The following is a 26,800-nucleotide window of genomic DNA, read 5'->3' on the forward strand; positions in this document are numbered from 1 at the left end:
TAGAGGTCAACAGAGGTCAACCAGCCCCCCCACATTAATGGAATCAAACAAAATTGATGTCAAACGTTTGTGCTGCAAAAATTTTTGTTTGTGCTGCTATCATTTTAAAAATTTTAATAAAATAACATCTTGACGGTGCTTAATCATCCAGGTAAGTAAATCCCAAAAGGTTTCGTCATTCATCCAAATGACTTCTTCAGTCTCAGCTGACTGCAGGTTTCCCCAACCTTATAAACACATGTGAGTGAAGTTGGCCCCCCTACCTTCTTCAAATCGAACAAAATTGATGTCAAACATTTGTCCTGCAAATTATTTTGTTTGTGCAGGTTATGTTTCCCTAATTTTATAAACAGTACATGTACAGTGAGAGACAGATGTTACATCTGTCTTCACTTGCATCCCAGTCATAGAAGCGTTGGAGGTAGTTCATAAGATATTACAGGATCACCCCAACCTCAGCAACAGGACCACTCTCAGCACTGATCAGTTGTGTTTGCTTTTGGAACTGTGTCTTAATTCCACCTATTTTGCATAAGGGTCAGTACTGCAAGTAGAAACCTAGGTGTGCCATGGGTTCCCCCAGGCCCCTGGTCAAAGTCACCAAACCAGTTCGTAAGCAGGTACAGGTGTGGCCAGAAGGGTCCTCAGAGGCACTGCAAGACTGCTTTTCCACCACAGGCTGCCACACACGACAACACCACAGACTTTCAGGAATATACAGAAACTGTCATTGCCTACATCCCAAAATGCATCGATGATGTCACAGAGACCAGGACTATCACTGTCCGGGCCAATCAGAAACCATGGCTCAAAGGTCAGGTTTAAATGCTCCTAAGGTTGAAAAATGCAAGCCTTCAGAGCCTAAGAACAGCAAGGGCAAACCTGTCACGTGGCATCAGCTACAGCAAAGCTTCAGTGACAGCAGAGATACTTGGAGGCAGTTGCAAGGAATACAAACCATCACAGACTACAAGCCCACTCTACAGACCGTGGTGACACAGTCCCCAGACAGTGTGTGCAGATCCCTTGCCAAAATCAGTACACGCAAAGCTCCAGGTCCTGATAACATCCTTGGACGAGCACTGACGGACTATGCTGTGGAATTCACAAATGTCTTCACAGACATCTTTAACACATCACTAGGGTCAGGCCGTTGTTCCCACATGCCTCAAAGCCTCCACCATCATTACTGTACCCAAGAAGTCATCTACCTCCTGCTTTAAAGACTATCATCCTGTCAAACTCACCTCCATCATTATGAAGTGCTTTCAACGGTTAGTCATGCACCTCACACATCTGAACACTAGAGACTCATATGTCAGAGTGCTGTTCATAGACTTCAGTTCAGCATTCAACACCATGATACCTCAGCAACTCATTCACAAACTGGATCTGCTGGGGATCAGCACCTTGCTGTATAACTGGCTGCTATATTTCTTGACAGGAAGACAGCAGACAGTACGGGTCGACAGCAACACCTCCAGCTCAAGAACACTGAATACGGGGGCTCCCCAAGGATGTGTGTTGAGCCCCCTTCTCTTCACTCTGCTGACCAACGGCGAGATCTACTACAGGGGTGAAGTTAACCATCTGGCAGAGTGGTACAGCAACAACAACCTGTCCCTGAATGTGGAGAAGACCAACAGCGACTCTGCTTCCTCTGCAAACTGAGAAGCACAAGAGATTCAACCCCCATTATGAGCACCTTCTACAGAGGCACAGTTGAGAGTATCCTCACCAGCTGCATCACTGTGTGGTATGACTCCTGCACTGGGTTCTGCAGGAAAAAAATGACAACGGGTAGTGAAAGCAGCTGCACCTGCCTCATCTGGAAGGTCCTCTCCATTACAGGTGACTCCACTCATCCCTTCAGCAGCGTCTTCAGTTTGCTGTCATCAGGAAGGATACTGAAGAGCCTCCGGGCCAGAACACACAGACTGAGAGACAGCTTCGTCCATCGGGCTGTCAGGATGCTGACCATCTCTGAATCGAGAAGGGGGGCCCAAGGGTAAATCTTTCGCCATCTTACAATGCTGTGATTGTAGCCATTCCCCACTTTCTGTGAATGGTACTCATGGCCATTGATCAGTAGGCTTTGATTAGTTGTCATTGATCAATGGTCATAAGAATTTGCATACTAACAATCATGGAACTAACCCCCCAGCACATTGTTCATTCAGTGGTGCTAGTTTCCTTCACTATGCAAATGTACTGTTCATAAGGTTGGGGAAACCTGCAGTCAGCTGAGACTGAAGAAGTCATTTGGATGAGTGACGAAACCTTTTGGGATTTACTTACCTGGATGATTAAGCACGCATCAAGATGTTATTTTATTAAAATTTTTAAAATGATAGTAGCACAAACGAAAATTTTTGCAGCACAAACCAGCACAAACATAGCACAAACGTTTGACATCAATTTTGTTTGATTTGGGTAATGTGGGGGGGCTGGTCGACCTTTTGACCTTTACATTTTCATTAATATCTTTAAAACAGAAGCAGCACAAACGACAATTTTAGCAGCACAAACCAGCACAAACGTAGCACAGTTGATTGACACCCATTTTGTTTGATTTAATTAATGTGGGGGGGGCTGGTTGACCTCTGATGACCTCTAGAAATTTTTATTAATATCTTTAAAATGATAGTAGCACAAACGAAAATTTTTGCAGCACAAACCAGCACAAACGTAGCACAAACGTTTGATACCACTTTTGTTGGATTTGAAGAAGGTGGGGGGGCCAACTTCACTCACATGCACCTCGTACTTTCCTTTTTCTCCCTCCCTCGCACTAACACACACACACACACAGCGGGAGGGGCAGTCCCACACATTCTCCTTGCAGCAAGGGCTACACCGCCCATGAGGCTACAGTCTTAAAGGGCTATGCCTGTAACACTCTGCTCATATTGCCTTCATATTAAATCGTTTTCGAATAATAATTTTTAAAAATATTTCTTCACATCCATATGCGGGGCCGCAAGTACAGGTGACGTGGGCTGCAAATGGCCCGCGGGCTGCGAGTTTGAGACCCCTGAGGTAGAGGATCATTAGGGGGACCATTGTCCCTCTCGGGGGGACACTCCCACAGGCTTAAATCTGGGACTCTCCACCATTTGACCCGAAAACTGAAGAAGATTCTCGGGATGAGAGGTGAAACGTCTTCAAGCAACTTAAAAAAATCCAGATGCTTTTCTTTCCAAGCTCCTTAGACTACGACGACCTGGATGACTGAGAACCTTCACAGACGTAAGACAATACACTCCACTATACATAATAGAAAACAAAAAATAATTTATTCATCTGAATGCTGGAAGGAAAAAACGACAGTGGGGGTTAAAGGTTCTCTTTAGCATCTTTATCACGGTCAGTGTTAGAGCCTTTTTGCTGACAGAGACATCGCTCATGGCCATCACACTAAACCAAAGAAGAAACAATTAAACAGCATTTAAGAAAACCCCAGAGCACTGGGCCATGACTGGTGTCACTGTCCTGGAGATGATGAACAACAACAGTCATCTGCAAACTTTAACCTCTAATAGTTTTTTGCTGCTTTACCCCAATTTTCTAAAGATGCATTGTCTTCTGCAGGCCACCACTGTAAATATGAATGTGTTCGTTGGCTGATCAAAAAAAGCTCCACCTTGTGGAATAAATTAGTATTAAATAGAAATATTGCCCAGCCCCAGTTCAGCTTTAAACTGAATTTCAAAAAGTAAAATAGAAATATAGACCTCAAAACAATGAAAATACATAAGTATAAAAACGCTGAACTTCATAGATAGCTGCTCGATCAGCTGGATATAAAAAACATTTCTATAACTTTATAATACAGGTACTACTACTTAACACTACTGTTTCCTGATGGGGGTGGGGGGTGGGGTGTATTTAAATGTAACAGGGATAACATTTTAGAGCAATAAAATTCATCAAAATTAAAGCAAAGGAACTGGATGTACATATCTATACTTGCAGCTTCCTAAATGTAACATTCAGGATTATTCACTGCAGGTGAAGAAATCAGAGCCACCTCCTCAGATCCAAGTGTGACATCAGCTGACACTCTTTACAGGAGAGTCCATCTGAACTCTGTGGAGCCTGATCTCAAGGTTTTTAAGTCTGACCCCGAATCCAGAAGAGGATCTTTCTGCCTCTGCAGATTCATTGTGATCAACTGATTTCATTCCTACATGATCACGCTGATGTTTGCACAAAGCAGATAATGAAGTAAATGTTTTTGCACATTGGTAACAGTGAAACTGTTTATTATTAACGTGGGATCGTTTGTGATCGGAGTATGACTTGAGATTCCTGAAGCTCTTGTGACACTGGTCACAACTGAAGATCTCTTCCATATGTGTATGTTCATGAATGTTACGATTACCTGAGTCTGAGAAGCTTTTGTCACAGTGTCTGCACTTGTATGGTTTCTCTCCTGTGTGGACTCGTTTATGAATTTTAAGCTGACCTGCAGAGGTGAAGGATGACCCACACTGGTCACAGATGTGATTTCTAACCCCACTGTGAATGAGTTCATGTATTTTTAAATGAGTTCGAGTGGGGAAGCCTCTCCCACATTCTTTACAGTAGTTCATTTTGTCTCCAGTGTGTCTACGTTGATGTATTTTTAGGTTTCGTTGCTGATTGAAAGTTTTTCCACAAAGGTCACAGCGAAACGCTTTCCCACCACCACAGTGACGACAGGGTTGAGAACTGGATCCATCTGTGTCGCTCTGCTTCTAAACAAAGACACAAAGACAGTGCAAGTCAGGGAATTCCTTCAAAATTTGAATCCTGAACAGGGCTGGGCCATATCATACCATTCATGTTAGGCAATGATGAGAAAATGAAATATCGCGATAGAAAATGGGTAAAACGCGCATGCGCAGTGCCTTTGTTTTCATACGCACATGGAGGAAAAAGCATGGTGGCGACAGAATTAGAAGGGTGAAAGCGGATCATTGAATGAAACAAATGAACTAGAACTGGTTTTTAAAAATGGTGCAACTTCATTTCGTCCGTCAGGTACACGCCAAAGTACATTTTTTGGTAGAGCATGCAAGCGGGTTGTCATTATTACCGTTATTACCAAACCGATTTTATGTGCTACACGGCGCTCAAAAATCTGTCAAAAAAAGTGTTAGTATGACTTTGCTAAGCTACGAAGCCGCACTGCTTGATGGATTGTCGGAGCTTTACAGCTACCGGGGTCAGGAGCCTCGCGGAGTAATGTGTACTGTGCTTCAACATAATATTACCGCATTGTGTGTGTATAAGCTCTTTTTAAGTTTTATACATGGTTATGCTGAGGACATGTTGGCCAATTTCCACTGGAAATGCCTTTTGGTTAAACTGTCAGCAAGGAATTTGCATTTGCACTGTTAAATTTTTATATAACTTTAATGCACATAAAAAAACAGCTGCTTGTTTAAGTAAAAATAATTGATGGGTGGGGGGAGGGGGTTGCGCTAATAAAGTTGTGGAGTTGTAAAGTATTTTGTCTCGCATCAATTATATTGTCAGTTATATCGTTATCGCAAATTTTCAAATATATATCGTGATAAATATTTTTGGCCATATTGCCCTTCCCTAATCCTGAACATCGTCTGAAATAAAGAGCATCTCTGCCAACCTCCAAATACATTTTACTGTTTACATTATAACGCTCAGCTTACTGGGCTACAATAAATGTCTTTGATGTAGAGGAACTGCAACAAGCACTGGTACCCTGGCTGCAAACAGACTCTCACCATACTTTGAGGAAATTTAAATAAAACTCACAGACTATTAAAAGTCACTTGATTCTGAGGGGGTCAGGTGGGATACACTGACTGGTTTTAGTTAGATGACCCTCCTGTTGTTCAGTTAGTGAATACAAGTAAAATGGAATGGTTCTTATAGAGCACTTTTCTACTCTACCTGAGCACTCAAAGTGCTTCATACAACATGCCTCATTCACACATTCACAAGAGGTAGCCATGTGAGAGTTTAGTGACCAGGGACTGAGACTCCACTGAGGGTGAGGCCAAACTAAATTAAGAGGAAAGGAAATTTTTTTCAGATTTTTAAATATATATGTATTTTGCAGTGTATGAAATTTTCAAGTGGTTAACAAGAGGGAGCTATGCTAGAGTTAAGTGACCTGGCACCAAGACGCAATCATTGTCTTTGTTGTAGAGCAGGGGTATGAAACCTTTCTGATAAGGAGTGCTATCTAAAATTTCCTCAAAGGTCAATGTGCCATATCAACCATTGCATTAACAATAAATAAATAAGAATGCTGCATATCAACAGTTACACGCTATATAGAACAACTTTATAGAACTGTATTTGCTGAAAGATGTTGGCAAAGTGCAGATCAGCTATTTTCAAAAAACACTTCTTATCCATAACAAGAACACCATAACAGCAAAGGAACTATACAACAGAATATACAGATGCTATTTATGGTCTCCGCACAACAAAGATAAGAAAAAATAAACTGGGCTAATATGACATTTCTTAATACAGGGATTTGCAGGTTAATGTGATCCCTGCCCCTGCTTTGTATTTGCCAGTTGTGTTATCTGGGGATCACATTTTGTAACTCGTTGAGGTGTCCCGTTATATCAGCGAGAAAGAAACGTTTTACAACCCACTTCTCGTTTTTGACTTCGGACGGCTTTGCACCTTTTCTGCCAGGAATTTTTTTTTAACCACATCAAAACAATCCACAAATCGTTCCAGAACATTTCCACAGCTACGCCATCTGACAGCACAGTGGAGTGGGATGTCTATGCATGACCTATCCATCTCCTCGAGCACAGACTGGAATTGGCGGTGTGTCAAAGCAGATCGCTTAACTGCTTAACATGGCCACTGTGGCCATGGCGTCATGAAGATCTGAATTTGACATCTTGGCACAAAGGTTCTCTCACTCTATTATTCAGTGTTGTTTAATGATGGGATGACCAACTTGTTCCTCAATTAAGGTAACAGCACCCCTGTGTTTTCCAGCAATGGCTGGTGCACCATCATTTGTCACAGCAAAATGTAATGCCAATGCCTCGCTCATCAAAACACTCCTTAAAAACCTTGCCAATACCCTCACCTCACGTTTTTCAGGCATCGGGGTTAAGCAGAAGAGTTCCTCTTGTACTTCCACATCACAGTATCTTACCAGAACAGCCAAACGTGGAACGTCACTGATATCAACGCTTTTGTCCAAAGCTACACTAAACACCTGGGCTTCTTTCAAAGCAGCTGTTCATTGGGCTCTGATATTGTTACCTATTTCCTGGATGCGTCGTTCCACAGTTCTGGCTGATGCAGGTATGTCTTGTATCCTTGCTTTAATTGCATCTTTGTTTGTAAGCCCATGAAATAACATCTCTAAGCTTGAGAGAAAAGCCTCCTTAATAAATTCTCTGTCTGTCAACGGGTTTCCATATTTAGCAATACAGTGTGCAATACAAAAACTTGCTTCAGTTCCATTATTTTTAGCAGCTGTAAAAACGTGCAAGAGTACTTGCTTGCTTCTCATATCTTGACACAGCACGTGTAATTGATTCAACTTTCTCTGCCTCATACTTGAAGCTACTTGATCTTTCATCTCAAAATGTCGTTTAACATTGGAGGTCTGGCAACCAACACTCTCAAGGCAAAGGGCACATACAGCATGATCTTTCTGTTGCACAAAACCCCAGTCTTCTGTCCAAATTGGCATAAAATACTATGAATGATCTTTTTTCGGTCGCTTCAACTCCATATTATACAGGACTGCCTAGCTAGCAGCATCCCTCTCACTGGTGTAATTTTTAGTCAATTGGAAAAACTGAAGTGAAACCAGTAGGTGGCCTTGTTAGCTTAGATACTGTCATTAAGAATTGGCACAACTAATGTCTCTGTGTGAGCGAATTTGTGATGTGCATTGGTGGTAGATATCTAGACCAGTAGATATTTATTTTTAAATACACCTTCTCAGATTAATTCACTGCATGTTGTGCCATCACTCAACTCTTCGCATGCCAGCTGTGGCATGAGTGTCCAGGGTTGGCAACAAGCACTGGCTGCAAACAGACTCTCACCATACTTTGAGGACATGTAAATCAAACTTACAGACTATTAAAAGTAAGTTGATGACTTTTTGATGGGCGGAGCAATATAATCATGCACAGACTGATTTGCATGTTTAAAACATGTTAGAACACATCCAAACATGGACAAACTAATAGACCCTGTGCACGAAAAAATGCTAACTTCCTGTTTTAAGACCGGATGTAGGGTTGTACATTTGCGGTAGCTTTATTTTGCGGTCAATCGCTACTGTGAGGATGGACTCCAAAATCATGTCCAAAACGCAAAAACAGAAAGATCGCGTTAAGTTACTGTTAAGTCAAATTGTTTAATGTTGTCATTGTGTTTCTTAAATTTGTAAAGTCTTACTTCAAACTGTAGGATCAAAGACATTTCTTTGGTTTTTTTTTTGTTTGTTTTTTTTTAAACCTGTCCCGTTTGGTTCTTTTGCCATCAGAATTATTGTCTAAAGGCGAAGAAAGATGCCCAACGGATTTACTTTACCAAATGGACCATCCCAGCCTTGCCGTAATGGTCCATTTGATTTACCTTTTATTGTTTATTTTATTTATTTTATTTTTTTTTACTTGCTAGATACGGGACAGGGGAAAAGAAAAGGGAGAAAGAAAGAGGGGGGAAAAAAACAAAACAAACAAAAAAAAAAAAACAGCGGAGAAGAGGGACGGGGATAAAGGGCAAAAAACAAAAACCAACAAAATAAGCAGACAAAAAATACATATATCGATCACCTGGATCACCTGTTGAGAAAGAAAAAAGAAAACAAGCAGAAGAAAACGAGAGTAATAGAATAAACAACATCACAATGATATATGGGAATATAACACTACATACTTAATATTAAACATTATTGTGCAGCACGTAAGATCGACAGCGCACAGTGTGCTTTGAGGTAGGAGCCAAAAAGGGTGTAGTTTGTGTGTGTGATCACCTGTATGTACACCTGTGAGCATGAACGCGCTTGTATTTAAAAGGTTCCTTAATGTAATGATCTGCTAGAGGGTGTGGGGGGCCACAGTCCCATCCTCCAGGGCATGAAGCAGGTATGGAGGAGATCAAAACTCCAGACATCCAGAGGCCCCCAGAACACAAGAGACCAAGGAAGACCAACAGAGGGGCAGCCGCGCCACTGTCCCAGAAAGAGCTGAGGAGAGTCCCAGATGAGGGATCACTCAGCAGCCGCGGAGCAGAAGCCAGGGGGGGTTGCAGTGACGTGCCCGTGAGCTCCGCCGGCAGCCAGCTGTGCCTGAGTGACCGAGCCCCAGGCCGAGAGGCCGAGGGCACCCCACCCCCGAAGTGGCCCGAGCGAGCCCCAGGTTCCAGGCCCCGATAAGCAGCCACCAAGGAGTGAGCCGGTGTGTACCCGGACGCCCACCCCCGGACACAAAGAACCACCAACGCATCGATGTCTGAGGGCGTCTGCCACCGGCAGGGGAAGTGGTGGGGGGAGATAGGCCTCCAAACCTTGGAGGGCCTGAGATGTCCCCAGAGAGGTGGCGTCTGATACCCAACCTGACATATAGACACAGACATACAGGCACACACAGATACAAACATCCATTCCCACCCTCATGCTCTCATAGGCAATTACTCCACACTCAACCAACGTGGAGACAGACATAAAGAGACGCTGTACACACAATCACACTCCCCAAGCGTACTCTAAGAACCGGGTCTAGGTACCCTTGCCCCTGGAGGGGGAAACTGCACCCAGACCCAGGTGGTGTTACCCTTTTCCCTGCAGTGGGGAGAAGCAGACTGCCCCGACTCCGCAGCAGCAGGGAGGCCCCACACACCAGACCCCAGTCGGACGGCCAACTCCTCCTCCTAGCCCCCCCGCTCCAGCAGGCCGCAGAGACCGGGGGTGTGAGAAGACTCCAAACCTCCCTCTACCCGCTCATATGTAGTGTTGATGTATATGTGTTCTAAGGTGCAATTAAAACCCAGGAGGGCATGGAGAAGACATTTCTTTGTCTCTGACCACCTCTCCAGCCACTCTGGCACTGGGGGAGGTTTTATTAGATACATCCTATCTGAGAGATCTGTTTCGTGTGTTGTAAGCTTTCTGCTTTTATGATCCTTTTGGTGAGCAGGAGGTCACACACACACACACACACACACACACACACACACACACACACACACACACACACACACACACACAGTACCTTATCTTTTAAAACCATTGGGGCGTTTTATGGTGGGAGGTGTTTGTGTTGTGTTGTGTATTGTAACAGTTGTCAATAAATAGCTACGAGGAGAGCTGCTTTTTGAAGGATTTGGGCTAGAGACAGGTGAGGAGCATTAAGCCCCACAGCCTGGTTCTGACCAAAGTTTCCCTCGTTAGCGAGTAAAAGATCGGTTGAAGATGTTCTGTCTTGTTTTTCGTTCTTCATGAGGAATAAGTCTCTAAAACTAGCGGAGCCTGTGGAAGCAAAGACCCAACAATGTTTTTGTGTTTTTCTGAACACAGGCTACTGCCTTGCTCTCTATATGTTATGAGTTTGAATAAATGGTTCGCTGCTGCATTTGGGAGCACAATGATGAGGGTGCCGTTAGAACAGCGCTATTATTTATTTCTGGCTACTGCTTCTATTAGCTTCAACCCACATTATTAGCAAACTTTCTCGTGGGCAAATAAATACATAAAATACCTTTGTAAAAAGGATTGATATATTCGTTCAATCAACCAATGTGACTACCCAGCCCCATTAGGTACATGAAGTTTTTATGTCCTGTTGAGCTTTCAAAATTACAAATAATTTAAACAATGAATCAGAATAAGTGCAACTGTAAATCCTCAAATATGGATACAAAGTTGCAGTAATCATTGTTTTTAGTTTGATGACTTATTATGCTCTTTACTGACCTTTTCAAAATTCCAGTACATGCCATTGAGTCCAGTAGAATTACTAGCATGCTAACACAATTTAATAATCAAAATTGTTCCAGACAGTCAGGCTAAAGATAAAAATATAAATACATACCTCACAGTAACTGCACTTGTAGAGTTTCTTTCTAGTGTGGATCTGTTGGTGGACTTTAAGGTAACGTGGAGATTTAAAAGTCTTATCACAAAGGTCACATTTATAAGGTCTCTCCTCAGTGTGGGTAAACATGTGGTGTTGTAACTGTGCATCTGTTGTAAACAGTTTGCCACACTGAACACAGCAGTAAACATCATGTCCAGTGTGAATCCGTTGGTGTGTATTTCGGCTACATAGCTCGCTGAAAGTTTTTCCACAAATGTCACAGCTGTATGGTTTCACTCCAGAGTGGGTAACTAGATGACGCTGTAAGTACCTACTGCGAGCAAAAGCTTTACCACACTGATCACAGGTGTGCGCTTTAACTCCACTGTGGATAAGTTGGTGTTTTTTTAAGCTCCCACTCAGGGTAAAAGATTTTCCACACAAGTCACAGGTGTACGCTTTAACTCCACTGTGGATAACTTGGTGTGTTTTTAAGTTAGAGGCAGCATTAAAAGACTTTCCACACAAGTCACAGTTGTATGCTTTAACTCCACTGTGGATGAGTTGGTGTTTTTTTAAGGTAACAGCAGTGATAAAAGACTTTTCACACAAGTCGCAGTTGTATGGTTTAACTCCACTGTGGTTGAGCTGGTGTGTCTTTAAGCTTTCACTCAGGGTAAAAGATTTTCCACACAAGTCACAGGTGTACGCTTTAACTAAACTGTGGCTGAGTTGGTGTCTTTGTAAGCTTCCAGCCTGGGTAAAAGACTTTCCACATAAGTCACAGGTGTACGGTTTAACTCCACTGTGGACAAGTTGGTGTTTTTTTAAGTTAACAGCCTGAGTAAAAAATTTTCCACACAAGTCACAGTTGTATGCTTTAACTCCACTGTGGATGAGCTGGTGTGTTTTCAAGCTTCCACTCGCAGTAAAAGATTTTCCACACAAGTCACAGGTGTACGCTTTAACTCCACTGTGGACAAGTTGGTGTCTTTGTAAGGTTCCAGCCTGGGTAAAAGATTTTCCACACAAGTCACAGGTGTACGCTTTAACTCCACTGTGGATGAGCTGGTGTGTTTTTAAGTTAACAGCCCGGGTAAAAGATTTTCCACACAAGTCACAGCTGTACGCTTTAACTCCACTGTGGATGAGTTTGTGTTTTTTTAAGTCTCCAGCCAAGGTAAAAGATTTTCCACACTCATCACAGGTGTAGGGTTTAACTCCACTGTGGATAAGTTGGTGAGTTTGTAGGTTACCAGCCTGGGCAAAAGATTTTCCACACAAGTCGCAGCTGTAGGGTTTAACTCCACTGTGGATGACTTTGTGTGTTTTTAAGTTTCCAGCCTGGGTAAAAGATTTTCCACACAACTCACAGCTGTAGGGTTTAACTCCACTGTGGATGAGTTGGTGTTTTTTTAAGTCTCCAGCCCGGGTAAAACCCTTCCCACACTCATCACAGCTGTATATTTTCTCTCCCTTTCTTCTGTGAGGTTTGTCGGCCTCCTGAGAGCGCCGACTTCTCGCTCCATGTTGGTCCTGCAGTGACAGAGATACAAACAGAGGCAGTGAGTGAAATGCAGTCGTGGAACAAACTGAAACTCCATTAGTGGAATCAAAGATGTCAACAAACATGTTGTAGGTGTGTTACCACCACCTTCTGGTGATACTATCACATTACAATGATGTGCTACAATGAGAGTTGTAACGTGCACACAGGTTCAATAGCAGAGATATTTTTGCTCACCTTTTGGGTTGAAGTCATTGTTTCCTCTGCAGTGGCTGAGCTGAGTCTAAATGGCTCGTCTCCTCCTGATGATCAGCTGGAACACAAAATATATTTATATGTATTTCATCCTTGACAAAAGGAAGCTGAGATGGAAAGCTCAAATCCACTCAAACTGAATATCATCAGTCAGTGTGTCAGCCTCCAGTTAACAACAGTGGTGAGAAACTGCACTAATGAACCTCCACTGGCTGAGTAACTGCAGTTTGGTGCTTCATTTGAACCTCATAGACTTTATTAAACAAACTGGGAAGAAAAATGCTAAAAAACAGAAGGTGAGCTGATAGTAAGAGGGTCATCATCTCACTCTCCATCAGGATTCTCAGACCATGTCATGGTTCACTTGATCCCTGCAAACAGGCACAAACTGAAACTCTCTAAAGCTTTTGTGAAGACACTGAAGCAGTGGACTGATGAGGCTGTGGAGAATCTGCAGGTGTGTCTGGACTGCACCGACTGGCAGGTTTTCAGGATTGTTACCAACAGTTTGGATTATTATAGAGATGCTGTGACGTCAGCTTCTGTGAGGACAGCTGCACAGCATCACACACCAGGGTGAGTTAGAATAATGACCAGCTAGGACTGGGCGATATGGCCCAAAATGAACAACTTCTTTAGCTGGATGGCGATATACGATATATATCGTATACGATATATATCGTATACGATATATATCTCGATATTTATTTTAAGCCATAAAGTAAGAACAAAAAGAGAGTTCTTAGTCAAAGCTGTGTCCCAGATGTCACGCAGGCACTTTTATTAACATTCAGCGTAGTTGTACATAAAAAAATTTATTCAGAAATAATTTATTAGCATTTATTAAATAAGCATTTAATAAACAATCTGGAGCTGAACACTCTTAAAACTGTAGAGATGACAGTGGACTTCAGGAGACCTCCCTCAACACTGCTCCCCCTCACCATATCAGACAGCCCTGTGTCGACTGTGAAGATCTTCAAGTTCCTGGGTACCACCATCTCCCAGGACCTGAAGTGGGAGACCAACATCAACTCCATCCTCAAAAAGACCCAGCAGAGGATGTGCTTCCTGAGACAACTGGGGAAGTACAGTCTTCCACAGGAGCTGCTGATCCAGTTCTACACTGCAGTCATTGAGTCTGTCCTGTGCTCCTCCATCACAGTCTGGTATGGTGCAGCCACTAAACAGGACAGGAGCAGACTGCAGCGGACTGTACGGGCAGCAGAAAGGATCATTGGCGCCCCCCTGCCCTCCATCCAGGATCTGTACCTCTCAAGAACCAGGAAACGGGCAGGGAAAATCATCACAGACCCCTCACACCCTGGACACAGACTTTTTGATCTGCTGCCCTCTGGCAGACGGTACAGAAGCCTGCAAACCAAGACCACCCGACACAGGAACAGTTTCTTTCCCCTCACCATCTCCCTCCTAAACAGTTGACCTGTCACACTGCTCCCACTGCCAGACTGCAACTGCACCTTATGTACATTCTGAAGTTCCACCTCATTTCATTTCTGTATTTTATGTATATAAGTTATTATTTATAGTTATTATTTATAGTTGGTTTACACAGCTTTGTGTATGTATGTGTAATGTATATATAGACACGTGTGTGTGTGTGTGTGTGTGTGTGTGTGTGTGTGTGTGTGTGTGTGTGTGTGTGTGTGTGTGTGTGTGTGTGTGTGTGTGTGATTTACATTGCTGTGCTTGAGAGCCACCATCTACCGGAACCAAATTCCTTGTATGTGTCTGCACATATACTTGGCCAATAAACACGATTCTGATTCTGATAATGCTCCATAAATAAAATAAAACAATGTTGTTTTCATGCATAACAAAAAGCTCACAATTGTGCAGTCAAAATGTAAATTAAAAAGACACTGAGCATAATAACAAAGAGACAGATTTCACAGCTGCTCTGTTCCCAAGCTCTACTGCGTAACTGACAGCCTGGAGTTTGAAATCCGCTTCGTAAACATGCCTCTTAACAGGTCACATTTCTGGTCCTTATACACACACAATACGGTAATATCATGTTGAAGCGCAGTACGTATTACTCCGCGAGGCTCCTGACTGCCGTAGCATTAATGCTCCTTTATAGCTTACCAAAGTCGTACTAACACATTTTGACAGACTGCTTATGTGTACCACATAAAATTGGTTTGCAGTCAGTAAGCACAACCAGAATTCATACATAAGGCGCACTGTCCATTTTTGAGAAAATGAAAGGATATGTAGGCTTATAGTCCAGAAAATACGGTATACGTGTTTTGTAAGGTGGTTTGTTTTCGGGGCAGGAGACTGGGAGACCTCGCGGTCTGGGATACTGTTAGGTTTATATTGTTGATTGTCATTTATGCTTAGAAATATTTATTCATATATGCTTAGAGTTTTATAACCAATTGCAAAATGATAGAGGTTTGATCCTTAGTAGTCTGCAAACACTCTGTGTGCCTCCCAGAGCACTCTGGCATACACACACATCTTAAGGTCATGAGAGAGGTTGTACCTTCTCTTACAGATTTATGGTATAGGAGGACACATACTCTGTATCTGGTTAAGTATAAGAGCCCTTTGTTTAGGTGGACCGCTACGCTCCTAGCACCAGCTTTGGGGAGTCCTCACAGGGTCACATCTTGAGGGTCTTCATCTGCAGGGTCACGAAACAAACGACAAACGACAAACATTTTTATATTGTTAGCCCTAGAAATAAGTGTTTCAGAGTGGCGACAGAGACAGTGTCAGCACTGACTTTGTGTTAAACTAATCCTAATCCTAATCCTAATAATGGTATTTCTAACCACTGACATACCACAATTTTATCCTTTCAACAGCTACTGAAAGTTAGCATCTATCGGATATTTATATAGAGATCCTCCAGCTTCAAACTGTATCACCCTTCAAGGACCTGAAGTTCCATAAAGCGCCCCTCCGACAGCCAAACCCATCTGTTCTCTGATTGGATAGTTAAATTTGTGATTGACATGACATTGGCCAATCACATGAAAGGAAGAAAAATAGGGTAAAAATTCATACTTGTAACTTGCAGAGTTTCACACGTATTTTTTGGCTAAGTCCACACACAAATCTTTTTTTTACACACACACAAATTCTTTTTACACATACAAAACTGATTTACAAGTACAAAATATTTATGACCACAATTTGAGCCCATATTTCAACACCTTCAGCATCCCCCAGTCATTACAAAACATGGGCCTGGACCTGATCACTACTTCACTACTTCCTCTCTCCATACTTTAAAGCTTTAGAGCTGCACATCAAGCACCACAATATACTTTTATTCTCAGTGCTTTCAAATATGAACACTGTTTACATTCATTTCTGTTTCATTAGTTTTTTTATCATCTTCCTGTTCATCACTTTACAGCAGACTCATTAAAATGAGACTTTGTAGGAGTTCACTTCCTCTCATGTGTTCATCCACAGCAGCTGGACAATAAAGTTTATTGTGACCCTGATACTGCAGCAGATCGCTCTGATTTCCTGTTATCACTTCAAATAGAAATGAGGCTGTAGAGGTTTGTTGCATGCAGAAAAACAGCTGCAGGGACAATGAAAAGACTTTTCTGCTCCAACTTCTCCCAGCATGCTGAGCTAATGATTAGTTGGTGTTTTTCTCCAAACACTCTCTCACTCTTCTCTCAACGTGTTCACAATAAACTGTGAACAGACACCGAGGAGAGCAGCAGAAGACCTCATTCAGGAGCTAAACTCAACATGAACTGAACTCACAGTAAAGTTAGCTCGGTGCTTACCTTTAGATGAGCCCACAAACCGAGAGAAACTCCGCGATGAAGCCGGAACTCTTTCCAAACGCAGGAAACAGATCAGGGAGCAGAGACCCACGTGGTTCACGCTGATCTCAGCTACGATCCAGGAGACAAGGGTGGGCAGATCGATGCAGATATCGATCAGGACGTTGGTAGTGGTATATGATCGATACTTTAGTTTGTTTCTCTCCTCTAAGTTCACTACTTTACTCCCGTTTCATAAAAAAGGGGCTCTATTTGCTTGACTCCTCTCCTGCACACACACTTTGCCACATCCGCCCCTTCTTCCTGCTCTGCTGTGATTCGTTGCTGTGTGGTCACGTGATTCAGCTGCACAGCGTAACCACGTGGGGTGTTTCCTAACTTGTTTTCCTTGCCCTCGATGAAAACGTCGTCGTGGAAAGGAGAACTGCTAAGGGTTCAGGAAAAGAGAAGAGCGGTGCTGAGAATTGGAACAGCCTGACGCTCGTCTCTCTTTAACAATGTTACACCCGGGTGTGATTCTTATGGAGGACCACCAGAATCACACACATAGAAATAAAGAATTCTCGCTTAAATAATGATTTGTGCAATAAAATATGAAGTCGTAAATTCATTCACAAAGTGAAGCTTGAACTTAGAACCAGGCCTGAGCCCTGTTACATTTATACACAGTGTTAGAGCAGTGGCTGCAACCTACAGCCTTTAAACTCATCAGTCCAGACCAACTTACTTTCTGATACTTTGAGTTAAAAGAACTGAGGGTTATTAAAATAAGAGCTGTCAGTTCTCTCATTCCTTATTGCACTTCTCTCATTTATTTTAAATACACACAATTTTAGGATATTACATTTTGGATTTTCTGCACCTTCGCTCTCAATGAAGTGTTTTAAACTTTGATGAAATATGGCAACTCTGTGTTGTGCTTCAATATAAAGCCACTGTCCTCATGAGGTCACCTTTTTAAAAACACTCTCCGATCAAAGGTGATTCTTAGTTTTTATAATTATAAGGTCAGACTAACAGGAGGGAGGAAAAGGCAAACAACAAACGAGTTTGGGTGTTAGGAGGATGATCTGTAATTGGTTATTTAACTGACACTCATGAAAGGAATCAGTTTCAAATATATTGGAAGACTTTTTGCTGTCCTTCAGCTTTAGTGAGCATTTCAGCATCTAACAACTCTCTTATGTGGATTAAATTCAACATCACACAACGGTTTTCATTGGGAGAGACATTTCATCACTCATCAGTGACACTGGAGAAGTCACTTGGATGAATGATGAAACAATTTTCCATGGAAACATCCAGAGGAACTAAACCTTTGGGCATATCCTTACCTGTAATTCATGCATCGTGAGATTTTTTACATATCCATTTTTGTTTTCAGTTTGTGTTTCTCTTGGCTAATTTTTAGACTTAGCAGCATTTCTCTGATGAAAACCACTGTAAACTTTCTGAAAATCATCAGACAAAATATTATTGAGCCAGGTGGTATTCCTGGGAGTTTAAGACCACAACTGACCTCCAACAGTGAATTCACATAAGACTCGAATTCATTAGAAGATGATTGTGTAATTTGATTGAATGTGTAACTAACCAATTTTCGTATTTTCTGTCTTTATGTAATTATTCACCTGGTTTTTACCCCAAGATTCTTGGTATAAGGTAACAGCGAGGTATGTTTAGCTTGTCTAGATTTACAAAGTCACTTTGCCAACTCACCCACCTTGGCTTGAGTGGATTAGGTGGGGGGTTGTCCCACCTGATACCATGCGGTCACATTTCTTGCAAGATTCTCTTTTCATTTAGTACATATGGGACTAAAAATCCAAGTGGGTCATAGATTGACGTGACAGTGAAGAGAATGCCTCTGCGTGTGTCTGGCTGGACTTTCAGTGTGTTGTCAAAATTGAAACAGTCCCTTTCAATGTTCCATTGGATGCCTAGTGCTCTTTCTTGTCACGTGTCTTTGAATGTCAAGTCTCTTATGTTATGTTTACAGAGCATTCTGATGGAGGGACAATTTGCAAAACAGTGTGATTGTTAGAAATAAACTCTTGGAGACGCAGGTTACCTTTGCTGGAAATTTCTCTGGCCTCTTGTGCCAACTGTATTGCTCCTTCCACTGTGTTTATGCTCGTAACTCCATCATCAGCATAAAAGTCTTTCTCCATGAACCGTGATCCTGCTGGGTGCGAGTGGCAGTGCTCTTTGGCTAATTTACACAGCCTGGAGATGATGCCACGCCAAAAATGTGTACCTGGCCCTTGGAGGATTTGATGATTGAGACGTGTTTCATTGTGTTGTAGGCCTCATTTGGCCCACCTAATCCACTCAAGCCAAGTTGAACAGGACCTGCAGTTTTGTGGGTTTTTTGGGGTGATAAAGCCCATGACGGGGGATGTATCATTGTTCACCTTGTATTCCTTCGTTGTGTACTTCTTCCACGTCTCTTCTTTCAATTATGTCATTAATGTATGCAACATAATCCCTTTTCTAGTTCTCATCCCTGTTTAACATTCTCTTTAGGTGTTTAAGTCTTCTCTCTTTGTTGTCTGATAAGTGTGGCTTTTGCTTGAATGGAAGAGGCATCTCGCAGCGTCCTTGTTCATTTTTCTTTATTCCTTCCTTGAGATTGTCTAGAAAAATGAGATCCTCTTCTGAGACTGTTTTATTACCGTCCTCTGCGTCATGTCCACTGGTGTTTCAGCAGGCAGTTCCTTTACCATGACTCTATGGCACAGACCTGTTTCAGTTTCATTTGGCTCTGATGTAGAGCAACCAACAATGCTCCACCCTAGGTCTGTCTGTATTGTAAATGGCTCATTGTCCTTTCCAAGTAGAACCTGTTTTGGAGCCAATTGTTTTGCAGTCTCGTTTGTGGGTATGTTGTCATAGTTAAATGGGATATAGTCCTTTGTGTATGAGAGTGGAAGGTCAATGTGAACATCTGAATTATAACCTCTCACATGTAACCCTGCTACTCTCTGACTTTTGACTGTCATGTGAACTCCCAGCATCACTTGGATGAGTGACGAAACGTTTCTCCCACTTAAAACGCTACATCCAGATGAACAGCATCAACTTTTGGAGATGTACGTACCTGGATGATTGAGCATGCATCAAGTCGTCCCAGCATTAACTGGATGGAACACTGCTTGTAAATTGTTAATTACCTCTTCACTGACAAATGTGTTGTCACTTTGTGTGTCTAATACAGCATACACAAGCTGCTCTTTAGATGGACTGTGGGTAGTGGAAACCCACACAACAACTATGGTGGTACTAACTGATTGACGCACATTTGAAACATTCAGAGCTGTGGCTGCCATAGTATCATTTTCTGTGGTTGGAGTGACGTTTGTAGAGCTCTGAGGCCTTTCATTTGCCATGTGATTCTCATTGTGCAAACAAGTGGGGTGTTGTCCTTTGCAAGTGTCTCATTTGTGGCAATGATGGTAGTCTCTGGCATTGTGGCCCACCTTTAAGCACCTGTAGCACAGTTTATTGTCCTTCACCAATGCCCGTTTGTGGTCTAGTGACTTTTCTGAGAAGCTTGGGCACTTTGACAACTAATGCCTTTCATCTTTGCAGAACATTCAGGCTGCCTTTAACCTCATGTCATTTGACTTAGTTTTTTTCTTCTTGTACTGTAGCTTGTGTTTTAAAGACTTGAGTCACAGATCTGTTTGGTTTGGTCTCCCTTGTGTGTCTTTTCTCCGGGGATGAGCTGCATGAATAGAGTGCATATGAAGAAAGAAAATCTCCCACTTGTAGTTTAGGTAGCACAAGTGCAGGTGAAGCAGCAGGTGAAGCAGCACGGCATCTCCGGGGACCCCCAGAGCTAAACGAGTCCTGCGAAAAATGCGCCCGTAGTCGGGAGTGAGCCATGGCATATGAAGAAGTCACAGGATTACATGCAATTTCTGCCTCCTTGAAAGAGGGAAAATCTTCGTCTTTCATGAGAGCACCCATGGCTTGATGATTCCAGTGTGCTGCGAGCCATTCTGGAACTTTTTGCAATAACCTTTGGTTTTCCTCACAGTCACTTAGTATCCCTAAGGCCTTTACACGTGGTGTTGCTTGGAGACAGGTTGTGAGAAAATCAGAAAACGCCCGTAGACCTTCTGCATCTTTTGAGTGGATTTTAGACCACTGTAACAGTTTGTCTCTGAATGCCTTTTGAACAACAAGCGGTTGGTCAAGCCTTTTCCATGCATCTTTGTATGCCTCTTCATCACTGCGGTAGACTGTGCCCTCAAGACGCTTAAGAGTGATATACCTTTTTAACAAATGCAGTTTTTCAGCTGGAGATATACCTTTGTGGCCCACCAGTGAAATGAAGGAAACCTTCCATTTGATGTAAGTGATGGGATGTCCGCTGAATACGATGGGCACTGGAATTCTGGTTACAGCTTTACTGTCTTGAATAGCTTTAGCCAGCTGGAATACATCTGTGGGAGGCGATGGAGTGACAATTTGTGAGTGCAGTTGTTGTAGAGGATTGTTAACAGGGATGGATTTTTGCAACATTAACTGACTGTCCATATCAACTTTAAATTCCTTGTCGTAAATCTCTAATTTTGCATGTGCTGCTTGCCTTTCCTTTTCTGCTTTTAAACGCTCTAGTTTAGACCTTTGTGCATCCAATTCCCTCATGTGTTTCTCTTCCATTTCTCTTATTTTTTGCTTTTGTTTTATTTCCTCTTGTGTGATTTTATACTGAGATTCTTTTGCAGCTAATTCTACAGCTGCATCAATTCTTTTTGCTGTGATGCTTGCTTCAGAGTGGTAACTTGACTGTGATGCAGTACCAAATATGGGCTTAGCATATTCATAAGCTAAGAGCCGATGTAGGCGCTGCTTTTCTCTGTCTGCATCATACTCATCTATAGCCGCTATGCTCAGAAAGGGTTTTCATAATGTCTTTTGTTACTGATTCACAAGAGTCCATTTTGCGCCTTATGACATGGGATGGTTCATTACTCTCTCTATATTCACTGTATGCTTTTACCATGTCGTTCACTGTCCTTTCAACATCATCTGCCATTTCTGCTAACTGTGAATCTGATAAATCACCTTTCAGGTTTTCCTTGTATACTCTGACCTGGCCTTTCCAATGTTCATAAACGGTTAGTGGTTTCTTCTCTCTTTTATTCTGTTCATCTCTTGGATATAAGAGCATTTTCTCTGTGGGCACACCGGGCCATTTTGATCACCTTGGGAACGTTTCATTAGGTGTTTCATCAGCTTCACATGTCAGTTCCTTTCATTCGTCCTTTTCGTTTATCTTATCTCCTTCTATATTTTCGACTTTGAGACTGTTGCTGTAGCTTGCTACGGTTATTTACAGATATATTCTGGAGTCTGTTGGATATGACACCAGAATATAACATCTTCAGCAGGTGATCAGGTGAGTCCACAGGTGCACACTTGGAGGTGCACGTTCCGGAGTCCTTTATTCTTCATATATTCATGCTTTTACAACTAACTAGTTAACTAACTACTGAGCTATGGGGTCTTCTCTGATGGCCTAGGGAATCAAAGAACTGGGGTGAAACGGTTTGACAGTGACAGCACTTTCTCCTCCAGTGTCCTATTTAGCAATTAGTTGGTCTATGTTTGGGCGTCTTATGTTTTTGCCCAAATGCGCAGGCAGGCAACATGCTCAAATAGCGCACAACTTCAGGTTTTTTATTTCTATATGATAATTCTGCATTATTAAGTGATAAGAACAAGTAGTCTGATGTCCTGTAATCATTATAAAGCTATATTATTACAATTACATAATACAATTATATATTGTATTATGAAATACAATGAAACATTACGTTTTTGTACAGGGTATCGGTATCGGATCAGTATCGTCAATACCACCCTGAATTTTACTTGGTATCAGATCGGATAGGAAATCAGTTCAGCTCCGCCCATCAAAAGTCTGTGTATGCGCAAATATGTCAGTTATTGGACCGACAGTTGTTGGTTGGAAATTTTTTACATATCACCCAACCTTACTGTGTAGTCTAAAGATCTTGGAAAGTAGTGATGGGAATTCCAGCTCTTTTTAGACAACCATCTCTTTCGGCTCTTCAGGTTGTTTTGTTGCTTTATTAAATTATTTTGTCTTGATGCATTCTCAATCATCCAGGAAAGTAAATCTCCAAAAGCGTTTTGTGGGAGAAATGTTTCGTCACTCATCCAAGTGACTTCTTCATCCAAGAAGTCTTCATTGGATCCGCTGCAGTTTGCTTACCAGCCTGGCATCGGAATGGAGGACGCCATCATCTACCTCCTGCACCGAGCTCTGACTCACCTGGAGAAGCCTGGAAGCACTGTGAGGATCATGTTCTTTGATTTCTCCAGTGCTTTCAATACCATCCAGCCATGACTTCTGAGGGACAGGCTGGAGCTATCGGGGGTGGACCACCACATGTCCCAGTGGAAACTGGACTACCTCACAGGACGCCCACAGTATGTGAGGTCACAGGGCTGTGTCTCTGATACACTGGTCTGCAGTATTGGTGGACTTCCAGAGACACAGACCCACCACATTGACACCAGTGAACATCTAGGGAGTGGACATTGAGATAGTGGACTCTTATAGGTACCTGGGTGTTCACCTGAATAATAAACTGGACTGGAGTCACAACACTGATGCTCTTTACAGGAAGGGTCAGAGCAGACTCTACCTGCTGAGGCGCCTGAGGTCATTTGGAGTCCAGGGAGCTCTTCTAAAGACCTTCTATGACTCTGCGGTGGCATCTGTCATTTTTTACAGTGTTGTATGTTGGAGCAGCAGTTTATCGACAGCTGAGAGGAAGAGGTTGGATAAACTCATCAGGAAGGCCAGCTCTGTTCTGGGATGCACCCTGTATCCATTGCAGGTGATGGGAGCAGTAGCGGTTTTTGATACGGGCGACACAGGCGGTTGCCCGGGGCGGCATCGTGGTGGGGGGGCGGCATCACGGGCATCGTAACATTCCATGTTACTGTGTCAGCTTGTCAGCATCTATTTGGGGTTGGGAGTGGAACAGAAAGTAAGGAAATCCAAAGTGCCATTAAAACCAGGAGAGGTTCTTATATTTCAGAAGAAGGGATTAATTCAAAATAAATGACCTCAATGCCATATTTTATTTAGGAACCTTAGAGAGCACTTTGCAAAATAACGCATTCTTATAATTTCACCCTCAGATGAGCCAAGCTACGACTGTCAGGGAAGGTGATGTAGGTACAGAGCATGTGAGAGTGGTTAAGTTAATGTCTCTTGTCTAGATGAAGGCACAAGAGGGATCAATGGCAAGGCGTAGAGATTCAGTATCTTCAGTCTTCAGTGGACACTCCATTTCTGGCACAAAACACCTGTAAGAGATGGTTGATTTAGGAGGTGACCCGACAACTTCAGCCTGTCAAACATAGCAATGGAGCAGTATGTTTAAAAAAAACCCAACTAATTAAGCATGCACTCAGTACCCTAAGAATTATTATGATAGTTAAACACAGTGATAGTTGTATATCATATTATATCACTTTAAACAGAGGTGATCCAGTAATGCTGCACTAATGAATTAGACTAACTATTCACTTTAGCTAAAGTTATTAAGTTAGCTAAAGAGTTGGGATGCTGTGTAAGACATAAATAAAGCTAAAATTAGAGCTGGGCGATAGAACGATAACGATATGTATTGCGAAATAACTTTTTCTCGATAGAAAAATTAAACTATTGCGATAGGCCTCATCTCTCGTGTCCTCTTTAAAAAAAAAAAAGAACAGCCAATCCAAATTAAGTAGCGCAGAGCCGAACCAATCACAGCCGCAGCGTCACGTCACGTGACTTGTTACGTACAGCACAAGTGCCAAGGCGCACATGTGTATTTGTTTTTGCAGCCGGGCTGCCCAGGTACTGTGAGTTTGCCGACTAGGGAAAAATCAACCGAGAGCGTGAGCGAAGGTTACCGAAGAAAAAAACGATGATGGTTCCAATTCCGGAGAGATTGTCGAACGGAAGGGCTATAGAAGTTCCGTAGTGTGAAGGTATTTCGGCTATTTCAAGTCTGACAAAAACAGAGTAGCGCACACTGTAAATTGTGCCGAAAGCAAGTCTGGAAATACAATAAACCGGTGCATGCTCAATCTCTGACTGAAAGCGCTAATTCGTCATTCGGCTTTTGTCAGACTAAAGTCACTGTTAAAACTGTTTGAAAAGCTAAGCTATACAACAAGGAGAGATTGAGAATTTCCTTTTAGTTCTCAGTTTATTTGATATTGACAAAAGTTAGTCAATTTTGTCTGTTCTTCTGTAAAACAAACTAAGATTTATTTTTAGAATTAAAATTTTGTTTCTAAGTGGAATTGACAATTTAGTAGTCTGTTTTGTTTGTTCTATTTTGAAACTTAAACGCTTTAGCGGCTGCGTTTTGTGTAGTTTGCAATATTTGCCTTTATTTATCTGAAACTGAAGTCTCATGTTCCTTAAGTACATCTACCCTGTTGAACTTATTATGGGAAATAAATATTCAAATCAAAACAAGCTGCAGATTATTTCACATTTTACTTGTGAGCAACGGCACATTTAAATCTTACAAATATAGTTATTTGGCTTATATCGTGATATATATCGTTATCGCCTGAAATGAAAAAAACATATCGTGATATGAAAAAATCTTATATCGCCCAGCTCTAGCTAAAATACAAAGGTTTGGACACTGTTTTGCCTGTTTCCCTACTGTAGGGGTCTCTTCAAGCATACAGGGCTCTGACAGGGTACAAGATGACAACTTTGGAACTCTACTAGAAACAGTCGATCATATTTGTTTGTCAAAGCTGAATCCAGGGCAAACTACGCTAAATTAGCGTTTTTAGCTAGCAGCTACAATAAGCATAAACGTTACTGTACAGCTATCAATTGTTAACATGACGCTTGTTCTTATACATGTAATACATTTATTACCAACCTGAGAGTTTATCCGCTGGTCATTCGACATGACGAATGACTTCTGAAGTCTTAATTCAGCTCAAGATGCTGTAGAATCCCGTCAGTAACACTTTCGGTCCGCTAGTAAAACGTAGTTCTATTAATCTGCGCTCGTTTACTCTTGAACCGGAACCGGATGTAAGTTCCAAAAAACTGAATTTTGGAACTGAAACTGAATTGTAGAACTGAAACTGAATGGTGAGAAGTGAAACTGAAATTATTCGAGAGCTGAATTTTTAAAGGATAAAATGCAGTTTCAAAGCAAATGAATTCATTTTCAAGATATAAAATTCAATTTCAATTTAGTGATGATCATTTTCAAACCAATAAATTGAATTTCAAATTAGGCTTATTCATATTCAGTTTTTAAAAGCATTTATTCAAGTTACAATTCAGATTCAATCCGAGCAATTCAAATTCAAATTTAACTTATTCAACTTCAGTTTCTGATGGCACAGATTTCTGCCCATAAATGTGGGCCATTATCTGTAATCAATGTTTCAGGTATTCCATGGCGTGCAAATATTGACTTTAAATGCACAATCACATCGGCACAACGAGTTGGGCTGAGTTGAGCAATCTCAACATATCTCGAGAAATAATCCACTACCAACAGATAGTTTTTGTCTTTTAGTGTGAACAAATCAGCTCCTAAATTCTGCCACGGCCTCTCAGGTAAACGTGTGGGCATAAGAGGTTCCCTCACATTGACTCTCTCCTGTATGCACAGCCTGCACTTAAGGACAAGTTCACTGATCTGATTACTTAAGCCTGGCCACCACACTGCTTGTCGGGCGCGTTCTCGACACTTAACTACCCATTGGTGACCCTCGTGTATTTTGTCCAAAACTGCATTTCGCATGTTTGCAGGTATGACCAACCTTGTGCCTCGCAGTAGTAGTCCATTGTATACACTCAAAACTGCTCTTTCTGACCAGTAGTGTTTTACAACTCCCTGCAGCTGGTTCCTGTCCGGCCAGCCCTCTGCACAGAACTTCATGACTTGGGAACAGACGCTGTCAGACTGTAGCTGCTCGCGGAGATCTGCAAGGTATTTGCTGGTAGTGGGAAAGCCATCCAGCACTGTGTCAACGTAAATATCAGTGTCCTCCATAAGATCATTGTCTCTGGACATCACACTGTCTGTCAGCGGTAACCGTGAGAGTGTGTCAGCTGTGGTGAGGCTTTTGCCTGGAATGTGCCTTATAGTGTAAGAGTACCTCATTAGGCGCATGCGGAATCT

At 42.2% G+C, this 26,800-nt stretch overlaps 1 protein-coding gene across 3 annotated transcripts; it reads right to left on the reverse strand.

Moving 5' to 3' along the window:
• Nucleotides 1-3,303: 3,303 nt before the first annotated feature.
• Nucleotides 3,304-16,845, reverse strand: LOC134634380 (zinc finger protein 721-like). 3 transcript variants are annotated; one of them, XM_063483559.1, is made up of 5 exons: nucleotides 16,590-16,845; nucleotides 15,357-15,460; nucleotides 12,790-12,865; nucleotides 11,061-12,581; nucleotides 3,304-4,736 (listed from the first exon to the last, which is right to left on the reverse strand). In XM_063483559.1, exons 3-5 carry the CDS (start codon nucleotides 12,805-12,807, stop codon nucleotides 4,053-4,055), a joined length of 2,223 nt encoding a protein of 740 aa, XP_063339629.1. In that variant the 5' UTR covers nucleotides 12,808-12,865; nucleotides 15,357-15,460; nucleotides 16,590-16,845; the 3' UTR covers nucleotides 3,304-4,052. The 3 variants fall into 3 exon arrangements, with proteins under 3 accessions (XP_063339629.1, XP_063339627.1, XP_063339628.1); XM_063483557.1 differs by having other exon boundaries at nucleotides 3,304-4,739; XM_063483558.1 differs by lacking the exon at nucleotides 15,357-15,460 and having other exon boundaries at nucleotides 3,304-4,739.
• Nucleotides 16,846-26,800: the final 9,955 nt, after the last annotated feature.

The sequence above is a fragment of the Pelmatolapia mariae genome, linkage group LG9 (assembly GCF_036321145.2).
Source record: "Pelmatolapia mariae isolate MD_Pm_ZW linkage group LG9, Pm_UMD_F_2, whole genome shotgun sequence".
NCBI classification, from domain to species: Eukaryota; Metazoa; Chordata; class Actinopteri; order Cichliformes; family Cichlidae; genus Pelmatolapia; species Pelmatolapia mariae.

Excerpts from the sequence above, each read along its gene's own strand:
- LOC134634380 (XM_063483558.1), bottom strand. Across the intron at positions 4,740-11,060 it reads ACAAGTGCAGTTACTGTGAG|AAGCAGAGCGACACAGATGG; the intron begins GTATGTATTTAT and ends GTCTTTGTTTAG.